The sequence below is a fragment of the Gavia stellata genome, chromosome 4 (assembly GCF_030936135.1).
Source record: "Gavia stellata isolate bGavSte3 chromosome 4, bGavSte3.hap2, whole genome shotgun sequence".
In the NCBI taxonomy this organism is placed as follows: Eukaryota; Metazoa; Chordata; class Aves; order Gaviiformes; family Gaviidae; genus Gavia; species Gavia stellata.
In genome coordinates this window covers 28,436,830-28,449,833 of record NC_082597.1, presented here as the reverse complement: position 1 = coordinate 28,449,833, position 13,004 = coordinate 28,436,830, and the positions used below count along the sequence as shown (strand labels likewise).

At 40.4% G+C, this 13,004-nt stretch overlaps 1 protein-coding gene across 1 annotated transcript in view; it reads left to right on the top strand.

Annotated features, from left to right (window-relative positions):
* Positions 1–13,004, top strand: part of MET (MET proto-oncogene, receptor tyrosine kinase) — an 86,066-nt gene that overhangs the window by 34,797 nt on the left and 38,265 nt on the right. Inside the window, exons 5-6 of the mRNA XM_009817862.2 lie at positions 9,658–9,792; positions 11,200–11,373. Of these exons, the coding sequence (XP_009816164.2) occupies positions 9,658–9,792; positions 11,200–11,373 (309 nt within the window). The remainder of the gene's footprint in view (positions 1–9,657; positions 9,793–11,199; positions 11,374–13,004) is intronic.

Below are 13,004 nucleotides of genomic sequence, written 5' to 3'. Positions count from 1 at the left end.
AGAATACATTTCCCATTCTAGGTTCAGTTACAGATAAAAAAGAAAGGCTATTGTGTAAACTGCACATTGCCATTACCAGAAATATTCTCATCATTGAATTAGATTGGTTTGAGCTACAGGGGGAAGTCAGCATTGGGTTCATATTGTAATAAGCAGGAGCTCTTTCTTTGAGGGTTTGGTGCAACCAGCAGGAGAATAAGCATACTGACTACCTTTAATGACGCTACCTCCAAATTAAAAGGTTAGTATTTATTTTGCCTTTAAATGATCTTGAAAGGGATAGTAGCTCTGTAGGATACAGAAGACACAGCTTTTTGCAGAATTTAATGTTCGCTTACATTAAATCTTTTTTTTTTTTCACTAATGGTTATCTAGGAAGTGCTTTCAAACATGTTCATTAGCAAATGCCCAACTAAAGCAGATTTGCAGTGTTTCTATGGAAATATAGCTATTAACTGCAATGCGATGGTGATCATTAAAAATTGAGCTACTAAATGACCATTACTGAAGTACAATGGGTTAAAAAAAAGCAGGATAATCTCACAATGACTTAATTTATCAAAAAGATACCCCCAAATACTTCCCCACATTTTTTAGCAAAGAAATGTAATGATGTTCTTTTTTGTTTCATTCACAAATCTGCTGGAACATATTGCAAAGAATCTTCAGTTTTTCGCTTATTATGCACCTCACTTTTGCACAGTCATTTGCACTCATATTTTTAGCTCTTCGTACATGCAAATATTGAATTTTCTTGTGCAATCCCCTTGTAACTTGTAGCTATTCAGAGTTGACTATATCCCTTCAGAGGTAGGTAAGCTTTCAGAGAAATTAGTTGCAAAATTCTACCTATCAGGGAACCTGCCTTAAAACTGGTTGTATTGTATTAATATTTTGCGAACATACTTTCTTGCCAACTATTTGAAAGCAAAAGAAAAAAATATTCATATATAGGTTTCTAAAATTAGAAAATCAGCTCAGCCTTTCCAGTGAATCCAGTTCATCTTGTGTCCTCTTTGAAATACCAAACCTTACCATATTTAGACAATTTAGTTTGTGGCATAAATTTCAGCACTAGCAGTCATCCATGAGATTAAAAGAAATAGTAGTACAGTACCTCTGTCTCTGACAACTGCACCCTGAAGTGCCCAATTGCTTTCACAGCTTGGTGAAAGTAATGAACATTTAATTCACATTTTTGCTGTATTAAACTAGGGTTTCCTTTAATTGCTATGAAACATTTTGAGGGGGAAAAAAAGATGTTTAAAACATAGTGATCATGCCACCTAAATTGAATTGAAGCACCCAGCCTGCACTGTGGAAGCCAGTAGGTGCAGCAGCAAGCTACTGGTACTCAACCTGAGAGAAATTTATTTGAAAATGTTTCTCATATTCTCCCGTTATACTTGATCAGCAGCCAACTGCTTGATTCTCCTTTTCTTTCTTTCCTTTCATCTTGCTGTCTTTCATTTCCTTTTGCACTTTCTTCTGCTCATGACTTTCTGCCTTCCTAGTGGTGCCTCATCTCTAACTCTGTTTCCATCTCCATCCATTTTTCTCTCTTTACCACACAACTATAGCACAGCATTGCTGCAAAAGTCAACAGAATGTTTAACATGTAGTTTCTGAGAACAAGGTTTTTCCTTCTGTAGATGATGGCTAACTGATTCTGGAGTTTTGATGTATTTAGGGACGTATCACAATGAATTGTTCCTATCTTTACAAGTGATTCCACTGAAACTTACGGCATCACCCATCAAAACAGTGCTAATGACCCAACTCAGAATATAGTCTGTATTTTGCCTATTTAAAAAAAGTCATCAGAAGAGCCTGTAATATTCAGAATGCAAAAGCAGGCGTGTTTTATCCAACCAAGGAATAGTCACCTGTTGTTTTCTGCTTGTGCTTTTAGTTCAATTAAATAGAATTATTCATGTAAACAGCTCTGGAAACCACCAATACTGGAAAGGGAATACAGCTTCCTTCACTAAATGTTTATTGTTTTCAGCCAAAATCTAAAACTAAAATCAAATCAATCAGAATGGTCCAAATACAGAAGATTCATGAGTTCTTCTAAGGAGGATAATTGGGGCCAGGAGGTGAATTTCAAAGCTCTCCTGGAGAGTAATTGCAGCCCATTGACATACTGAGCATGTTTTGGCTGCATAAGAAATGTTAAATCTGTATTTGGCCATGAATAGATTGGAGTTTGTAGTTTACCAAATATTGTGGAGTTTCTGTTACAAAACAGAGCAGTAATAATTTTTCTAAGACAGCTGACATGCATGAGACGGAAAAGAAAAATGGGTTTACTTCCTTCCTAAGCTGGAGCCTGACAACAAGCTTTTTTTTCCCCCTTCTTTTTTTTCTGTTGAGAAGTTGCAGCTGTTTCGGCCTTTCTTATTGTGCTTGTTTTCAGAGTGTGACTGGGAACACAGGCTGAAAGTACAGCTGCTGGTTGCAAAGTGAATCAGGTATTTCACAGTGGTTATTTGATTAGAAAACAGCACCCAGTCACACTGCTGTAGTTGGGGAATCAGATTTTCAGCTGGTGTTAAGCAGCCCTACTCTGCTCAAGCCAAAGAAGCTACGCTAAGAATACGACTCACAACTGGAAAAGACACTTTCATTACCAACCAGTATTTTGGGAAATTCTAGTTTGTCAGAAAAAAAACCCCGTGATATATTGAGATAAAATATCTTCTAGTTTTGCTCAGTTCCAAGGTGGCTTTTTTTTGTTGTTGGTTTTTTTGGGGTTTGTTTTTTTTTTTTGTTGGAGCTTGGTATTATTTCAGAGAGTGACTTCTGAGTGATGAAGAAAAGAGCAAAGCTCTTCAGGAAGGAGAAATCTTTCTGATAGCTCTGGGGAGAGTGGGATATGGGAAAGTTCTACAAGTTTTATTCTGAAAAGCTCACATTTGGTCTGGCCTTAACAATGAGCAAGAGACCGATGCCCTTGACGTATGCAGAGGCTGGTTTTCAGCATAACGCTATGTTTGGAAGCAGAATACTGCATCTGCTCCCTACACTTGAAGCTGGCCTCACTGAGGTAAAGCCCAAGCAAATGCACTGCTTGTTGTGACCTTCTTGAGGAAAAGAGGAATAGAGAAGTTTTCACTGTATGTTTTACAACTACTATGGGCAACCACTGTCTTTAGATGCAATTTTGGCAGCAGGGCCATCTCATCCTTCTGACTATACCAGTGAAACTCAGTGCAGAATGGGGCAGCACTGAGCTGTGTGCAGAGTGAGGAGCTCCCGCATACTCCCTCTTATCTTCATGGGGCAGTAGGACATCCATCTTGTTGCTCCTGGAGGTAAGGAAAGGGTCTTCCCATGGATATACATACACCCTGAGCTGCAGTCAGCTACATGCTGGCTGCAGTCCTGTCCAATCTAGCTGGACATGAGCCAGCTCTAGCTGAGAAGCCAAATGTTAGCAAAACATGGTCACGCACTGTCATGTCTGAGCAGAGTCTGGACTGAAAATGGCTTAGGGCACAAGAACCAAAGCATGATGGCACAGATAGGCCTCGTTGGAGAAGAGCACATCACACAACAGGCCACTCACCCTCCTCAGGGCCTCTCCGCACTTGTTAGACACGAAACAATACAGAATAATAATAAGCCTTATTCTAGGAACCCATGTTATGCCAGTATTTTTAACCATATTTTTAGCTCATAAAGGATATATGGGGTCAGAATAAAGGTTCAAGGAGCACAGTCTCCTATTTCTTTCAGGGGCTAAGATGGATAAGGGAGAGGTATGAGGCAAGTAAAAGTGCACAGTGATACTTCTCCCAGTACCCTCCTGCTTCTGGCAATCAGTGGCCCAGAGATTCCCTGAGCTGGACACTGCACCCATATCTGGTGTTTAATAGGTCTTGATGGACTTCTTTTCCATCAATTTTGCTTGTTGTTTTTGAAATTATTTGTTGTTTTATCCTCTACAGTATTCTGTGACAATGACTTCCATAATTTCATTCTGCTTTGAATGATGAAGAGCTTCCTTTGGGGTTTCCTTAACCTCCTGCCTTATCATTTCGTTTGGTGCCCCTGATTCTATCTGATGAGGAATAGGGACCGGGCTCGCACAGATCAATGGTCTGGGAAATTTTCACACGCTGAACACAAACCTGTTGTCTTTCACATCCAAGTAGACAGAACACTTTATAGTCACACTCATTTCCCAGCAATACATATGATTAAAAACAAACACCACCACCACAACCAAACTTTAACACACACAGACATCTCATTTCCCTGAAAAGAGAGAAATTAGCATGTGTCATAGCTGCTTTCACAGATTACATGCCAGGGAACATAATGTATGCTACAGAAATTAGTATAGACAAAAATAATCACATCTGCTTTTTATTTGTAACTGCAGTCAAGGCTTGGAAAAATTTGTCCCAGAATTCAACAAGAAGAGAGCCAAGCCTTCAGCATTGCTGTCTTCTTGCAAACAGCAAAGTGGCAAGGCCTCGCCTCTCCAGGAATCGAGGCTCAAAGCCATGGTGTCTATCAGCAAAATGAGTTGATGCAGACCAAGGAAGTACAGAGCTTTGCACCTTTCAGCATGCTCATTCAAATCCAGTTTATACCACAGCATACTGGAAGCCATTTCCACCTTCATATTTATCAAACATCTTTTGATCTAGTTCCTGTCCCACTAGACAAATATAGTCGGAACAAAACCCAGCAGTGCAAGTCACAAGCCACGGAAACAAGTGTGAGGAGGTCAAGAAATACATGAGCACTGACCTTAAACCTTACAGAGCCAGAAGGAGGAAAGAGTGATGGGATGCCAGTGGAGTCATTGCAAAGGCTGTCCTCAGTGCCCGCTGCTGTCCTGCCTCTGTGGTCCAGCAGTTCACCTGGCTTTTCAATACTGGTGGTCTGACCTGTTTAAAGCTAAATGCAAACTATGCACTCATGTATTTGCAAGAATGCGAATAGTTGCAATCTTTCCCAATTTATCATTTTTAAACCAACAGAAAACTGTGGGAAACTCTAGATAAGTAACATTTTCATATCTATAGCTCAACTTTTAGCAGTTTTATAATAGCAGTTCTTCCTGTGGTAAAGAATGTATCTTGATGGTCCCAGAAAAAATATCAAATATTGCATAATGCAAAATCCATACAGTCAAATTAAAATTAACATGTGGTGCCAAATAACTGTTTTGAGAGCACACATGTTTTAATATTCAGTTTGAGTAGAAAAGCTTACACCCTTCAGAGGAGATCCATTATACTCTCCATGGATTAGAATGATATACAGCATTTAGAGAGCTACATATGTGCCCTTTGCAAGGCTATGCTGCATATCCTAGGGCATTTGAGGCATTACACAATAAAGTTAACCCTGAGCCTATCTCTGCTGGGTAATGGCCTACACCTGCCAGACATCTAGGGAAAAAATAACAATATGATACTTAGATGGGATTGCTTTTAGAAGGCCTCTCATTTTTGCAGAAGATATTTCAACATGCAGACAGTAACATTTGTAATTCAATCCTGCTGACTAGCAGAACTGAGCATCAGAATTATTTTTAAAAGAAGCCATTGCATGCTGGTTTTCAACTCAAGTTATTACAGTCTTAATTGGCTATATTATGCATAAATGAACCTAGAGTCAAGTCTTCTTACTTAACATTAATACTAGCTGATGGCAATGAAAGAATATTTAAATGAATTATTTTAATGTTCATGGACCTACGTGATCACTGACTTCCAGTATAAAGGGCATATAAATTAATATATTCATTAATTAATTAACTGTTGTCTGTTACCTTCATGGAAGTACTTTGAGCTATGCTGAAAGATCACATACTTTTTTGGTTTTCTTTTAAATAGAGGGACATAAATATTGTGTTTGCTTTGAGAAGGATGTCTGGGGTTGTAGTTACTGATAATGAATGTGATTCTCAGAAGGGTTGATTGTAAGAACGTCAGAAGGGCCACATGGGTTTAAACGAACAGTCCATCTAGTTCAGTGCTCTGTCTCCAGCGGTGGTGAGAAGTGGATGCCTAGGGACCCAGGCAGCATATGTCATACCTTCTGCTTCAAGCCTCCAACTATTTTGCATTCTGGGGATTTCCTGGGCTATTGAGTTTTGTCTGTTTAGCTCTTTCCAGCTACGTGCGGAGTTTCCCTTTGAATGCGTATCCCTCTTGCATTCGCATCCTTCGGCAAGGAGTCCCATAGGTCATCACATATTGCTAAGGTGTCTTACTCTTTTGTTTGCTTTGAACCTGACTCTCACTTTTGTCTTTTGATGGTGTTTAGCGCTTTTATTAGAAGAGAGTAAATGGTCAGTCTCTATGCACTCAATGTTCTGTATGTCTTTTTCATAGTGTTTCCACACCTACCCTACTCAGTCATTGTTCATTACAGCCTTTTGATCATCTTTGTTACCCTTCTCTGAACCCTTTCCCATTTTAACATCTTTTTGTCATAAGGCAACCAGAACTGCACAGAAAATTCAAGGTTCGGGCAAGCCATGAATTTGTATGACATCAGGATGTTTTCTGATTTGTTCTCTAATCTTTTTCCAACAATTCCTAAGTTTTTATTTGTTTTTTTGACTGCTGCTGAGCAGTGAGATGATGTTTTCATGGAACTATCTATCATATACTGCTTTAAATTCATCTTCTCTGTTGTATTTCACCTGCCATTTTATTGCCTTGACATGCTGTCTTGTAAAGACCTTCTGCCATCCTTCATAGTCTGTCCTCATCCTTATCACCTTGAATACCTTCAGCTCATCAGAAAACTTTGTCACTGGACTGCTCAACCACTTTTCCAACTCATTTATGGGTATGTTGACCAGTACGGATCCCAGGACAGACAACTTGCAGAACACCTGTGGTGACTTCTCACTATTGCAAGGACTGACCATTTACTGCTAACGTCTGTCCGTTCTCTTTTCGTCAATTATTTGTCTGTTCAAGACCTTCCCTCTCTCCTAACTGCTTGAGTGCAGGCACACAGATACACTTTCATTTCTTTTAGGCTCTGGAGAAACGCTTGGTTATTAAATTAATTATTAAAACGTAAAAAACCACCAACACCACCCAAAAAAAACCCCAAAACAAACCAGCACTTTATAGTCTTTGTAAAGAGAAATCCTTCTGTAGTACTGAACCATTTCCAGGGTAGAAGTAGCCCCTGTATGGTGGTGTGTCCACAGTAGATTAAAGCCACACTGTATGCATACCAGCCCAGTCCCAAGCAATAAAAATCAGAGGTTTCTGAGAGTGACACTGGAGTCCTAAGTAGCCTCTTCTTCCTGCTGTAGAAGCTGTCTTCAAATTGCCTTTTTCTTCAGGATTATGTTGGATAAGGGTAAGATAGAATTTCAAGGACTGGGCTGATGCGTGCAAAAACTGCACAGTTCCATAGACAAAAAAGATCATTTTTGAATCTAGTATCTGTTACGGCAGCACTGTAGGGTGGTAGATTAGTTCTAAGCAAACTGCAAACTTTTATTGCATAGTCCCAAATGAGTTAGGAAGTGTAATTTGAGCTCCCTGTATGTCATTAGGTTAAAGTCTATTCACTTGGGCTTTGAGCAGGTGATTTGACTATCAGTCTCAGTAAAATAAAGGTCAGTCAGTGCTTAAAGTACTGAATAATTTTTCCAAGATTGTAGAGATGGGATCCAAATTTTCATGTATCGTTCTGATTTTGCAACGCAGATGTGTTTAAAGGGTTAACACTGTGGCTCAATCAGAAAGAATGCTTGGCAATAAGAGGAAGCCTGGATTAATGATAGAAAAGAATTCTTAGCATTTTATAGCAGTGGGTATTCAAGATGAGACACGGCTAATGATCAACTAAAAAGGTATTTGCAGCTGTGGTGCTACCTCTCCCCATAATGCCAACATTAATCAAGCTTTTTCATGCAGCTTTGCAGTCCATTCTATTTTTCATTGTCCTGAATATAAAAACAGAGCTCATGCCCTAGTACACTGAGTCAGAGACCATACTTCTGTGTCACTGAAAATGATCAGACCTTATTGATTTCTAAAAGCTGCACTTTCTGTACTGTGAAACAAAGCCATAGCAAAGTCTTTAACAAAGCCAGTTTCATTTTAAAGAAAAAAAAGCCTCTTTGTAACCCCAAACTGTAAATACCTCTGGGATGTGAAGCACTTATCGCCATGAATTAACTGCTCATATATTTTATTTAAGTCTTGAATTACAACAAAACATCAGCTGTAATTACAGCTTCTCTAAGTCTAGTTTTGGAGTCAGCCATCTTGTTGAAAGACCTTGGCAGTGCAAAAAGCCAGTGAAATCATGTAAGTCAACATCCTAGCTGTTCTGATGCTGCCTTCAGAGTCAAAAGAAAAGCTTCATTATAGTGAAAAATTAAACACTTGACATACAAGTTATTTCCAGAATGGCTTCAATCTTTTTAAATAATAAACCCCATTGAATCTCAGCTTCTCAGCAAATGTTGATTATCTAAATTCCTTAAGTAAACTACACGTGATGCAGCTTTTGAAAAATGAACATGTGATCTTCCCTCACGTAAACAATCCTCTGCCTTTGTTGCCTGATGCTCTCCCATTTGGGCGCACATCCTTCTGGATTGCAGGCCCAAGCCTATAAAATCTCGCTATCGAATATCCACCCCAATCTGCAGATGCTTTATGCCTGCGCTTAACAGCCATGACTCATCCCATTAAAGTCAACAAAGTTACAGTAGTAAAGTTAAGCGTGTGTTTGCAGGAATAGGCCCAAATTCTCAGAAGTATTTAGGTAACTCAAGATGCAGAGACATGACTAGTGGGGGAATTTCATCCTGGTGTGACTAATCTCCCTAAGATCTCCTAAAATCAATACAGAGAGAGGGGGCTCTTGCAAAGGGACTTCAGGACAACTAAATTAGGCTCCTGTTTTGGAACATCTTCCAGAAAACCCTCCAGCTCTCCCTGTCATTTAAGAGGTGCTTTGTGTGCTCTGTCCTGGACACCTAGCTCCCCCAGACATCAGCAGGAGCCAGATCTTGAGGCGACTAGCCAGGTCTTGCAAAGAGCCTGTCCGTAGCAATAGCCACCTCACCAGCTCTGGGAATCGATGCCCATGTACCTGCAGTTCTGTAGAGCTGCTCACAGCGCAACCTGCGCTGCCATAGCTCTAATGGCCCCATGTGCATCAAGACCAGATACTATTGACACAGGGTAAAGTTCACTTTTCAAACTGAAGGACCAAAGTGAAAATAAATGGAAATATCTTTGACTTTTAAAGGCCTGGAGTTTTTAAGATTCTTTTAAATAGACGTTGTAGATAAAATTCTTCTTTCTTAAATGTACAGGGCTGACTAAATGACCCATCTTCATTTTTTACAGTTGATTTCTAAATACCTGAAATTAAAGGACTAGAAAACATGCAATGACTCCTTCATATTTTAATAAATACGATGTATTTTGAAGATCCTCCAACAGCCATGATTTTGCTGTGTTAAATAAAGTAGATTTTATAGCGCTTTAATCAGAGCATGATGGAACATTATGCAAAATATTATACAATGTAATGCAAAGTAATGTATGCAAGCAGAGAAGTGGTAGGAACGTGAGACCGCTGAGCAGCATGCATTTGTGTCACTCACTGCCTGCTGATTTTCCCAATTTCTTTCTTTTTTAGATAGTGGTTTCCCGTTCAGAACCCACAGCTCCACATGTCAGCTTTCAGCTAGACTCCCACCCCGTCTCTCCCCAAGTTGTTGTCGAGAATTCATTAGCCGATGATGGCTATACCCTGGTAGTGACTGGGAAAAAGGTGAGTGGTTCCTAATCTAATCCTTCTGTGAACTGTATAAACCTGCCGTCAGAGCAGCAACTTTCAGTAAGAGCAACTATTCACACTGCTGCTTTATGCTCTGCATCCTCCCAGCCTTGCCATTCCCTTGGGAACATTGAAGGGGCAAGTTTCCGGCATGATTTGTTTTTCCCTCCTAAACAAACCGACAGCCTAATATTGAGAAATGTTTAAATAATGTAAAAGCTGTGATATAAACCAACAAAAGCCAGGAAATGCAAATTTTAAGGTTGAAACCCTGTCCTTAATTCAAGTGCTTGCAAAGAAAAACCACACAATGGCTTAAGGAAAGAATGGTACTCACAGTTTCCTGGCTTTTGTTGGTTTGTGTCATAACATTATAACTTTTTAAGGAGGGGTGTGTGTTCAGGAGTTGTGTGGGCGTGTTTAAAATTGGGAGTCAGTGTTCATAGTAAGGTTTGAATATTGCTTTAGCATGTAGTCTACAAAGGGTTAACAAAAGATGAAGAGCTGTCATAAATATGCTATTGTCATAAGTAGATACGCATTGTAGAATGGGTTTAAAACATCAGCAGATAATATTACAGATAATCCTAAGCCATAATCATAAGCAATAATTTGACCCCTTGAGTTCTACAAGAATTTACAGAAATACATCAACCATTAGTAAAGATGGTTATTAATCATTTACTAGAAAAGTATGAGGTATTTGTAAGAATAATCTTCAAGAAAATGTCCAAAATAAGTTTAAGGAAGGTACGGAAGTGTAAGGAAGTATCATGTACTTATACAGTAATGTAATTATATACTAATTTTAATATTTTGACTAAAAAGAATTTTTATACATTTAGAGTGACTATTATCATAACTATCCTGATATTTTAAGTAATGTAAATTTTAATCCATGTTTTAGGTATAGCACAGGTTTTTTGATGATAGGTGTTAAAAAACAAGTACATGGGCAGTCACGTGCTGTAAGTGTGTCACAGATATTCATACAGCCTTGCCAAAGTTGAAATAGCTATCATCCCTATTTTTACAAATGCACGAACTAAGACATACTGAGAGACACTGTTTTTTCCAAGAACTAGTGCAGAATTGGGAGGAGCACGCTGCTGTTTTCTTTCTCCATCAGCAAAAAACTGCTATCTTGCTGTAAACACCAGATGCTGGTAGTAACTGTATATAACATTAAGATGCCTTTAGGGTTTCTCCCAAGCGAATTTAAAATCATGTCAGTTAAATTACTTATAAGATCGTATAATTACTGAGCTAAAGAGAAGTCGAAGCGCAGCTTGCACATCTGAAATCTGAGTAGCACCACAGCGCATTGCATAAATAGAGACTCTCCTTGCCGCTTAGCATATGTATTAAACGGCTCTGTGCATCATGTCTTTCCATCGACAGATAACGCAGATCCCGCTGAAGGGGCCGGGCTGCCATCACTTCAGGTCCTGCAGCCAGTGCCTGCTGGCGCCTCCCTTCATGCAGTGCGGCTGGTGCGGCCAGCAGTGCCTCAGGTCTCCCGAGTGCCCCGGCGGCACCTGGACCCAGGAGAGCTGCTTGCCTAGGGTTTATGAGGTAAAACGGTGGATTTCTCACATTTATCCCTGAGGGAAGAGCGTGGTCTGCGCTCTGCGGGCATTTTCTGTTTATTTTTATGCCATTATGATAAATGAAGTGTCTGCTCTCCTCAACTTCCCCTCGGCCTCAGTGTCCAGAGCCTCTGGCTGGAGGCACATACTCCTCCTGAGTGCTGTGGGCTCTGGTGCTCACAGCGGACAGGTCTGTCTGATCATCCTGGCTTGCCACCGGAGAGCCTCAGCCCCGCAAAGCACTCGTGGTGAGGAAACAACATGGGTCTGAGCCAGCCTGCCAGGGGTCTGACGGGAAAGGCCAGTGGCAAAAAGGAGCACCCTTCCTCTCAGACCCCTCTCAAAGGGAGGAGGTGGAGGAAAGCACTTCCCGCCCACAGCTGCCACAACCTGACTCAACGCAGGAGTCTCTGGCCCCCACCCCTCATCCGTCCCCACACTGGCTCCAGCACTGGAGGAAAGGGTGGTGTTTCCCTGTGGGGAAAAGTCCCTCTCTCCCCTACCTAAGCTCTGCGACAGAGCTGTCAACCAAAACGCCACCCTGGGGGAGGTGTTTTTTTCCTAACATCCCTCCCTGGCTCCCTGTTCCCATGGGTCCACTTGCCACGGAGGGGGACAAGCCTGTCGCTGCGCCCCTCCCTGGGACAGGGGACAGCCGGAGGCTGCTGTCAGCCAGCCAAGGTCCATCAAGGGTGTGAGAGAACGAAACCTCATGGACAAGCAGAGAGCCGCACTGGTGCATTCCTGTTTTGATTTAGCTATGGTTAACACAGGATTCTTACTGGCCGGCTGTACGTGTAACCGAATCATCCCGTGTGAAGTGTGACATAGCTGTGAAGGCGGAGGTTTATAGGGCAGTTAACAGACTAGAAAACTGAGGGAAGGACAAGCATAAAACTTTCTGGTAGCATTTATACCCACTTATTTTTGTTAGTGCATTTAAAGTACACCATGTAGTTAAAATACATTTTCCTTTATGGGCATACAGCTTATAAACGGAGATGAAAATTTGACATGCTAAACTCTCAGAGAGAAAGGGAGACACAAGGTTTTTTTAAGTAAATATTGTATTTCTTTCAACCAGGCAGATGATTTCATGTAAAACAACTTTTTAAAGAGTACTGCTAATAATGTAGAAACAAACGGAGAAACACATGTTTACAGGGTTTTTTTTTTCTTTTCCATGTTCACCTTTCAGATACAAAATTTAGGACTAACACAGGCAAAACTCAATGAACAAAAAATGAAGCATTATAGGAATCAAACCCGAAATGGATGTAAAGGGGGGACGGGAGGTGTTTGTCTTGCCTTCTATTGCCATTTACCTTTGGGCAAAGGAGATGTAAAAACTTTGCTAATGCAGAATGTGAATAGTTTACTTTCCCATTATGCAAGAACACATTTATTTCAAAAAGGCTGTATTAGGTGATCAAATAGTCCTTTCTGGCCTTAATTTGTATGAGACCATGAATCACAAATTCAAAGGGATACACTGAGAATTAGTTCTGATACATTTTTATTTACCTCTGCAGGACCAAGCTACTCACACCTATACTGCACAGCTTGTTTTGTCTTTCCTCAAGCACAAGTAGCATCCCTTAATATTTTTTTCTTGGC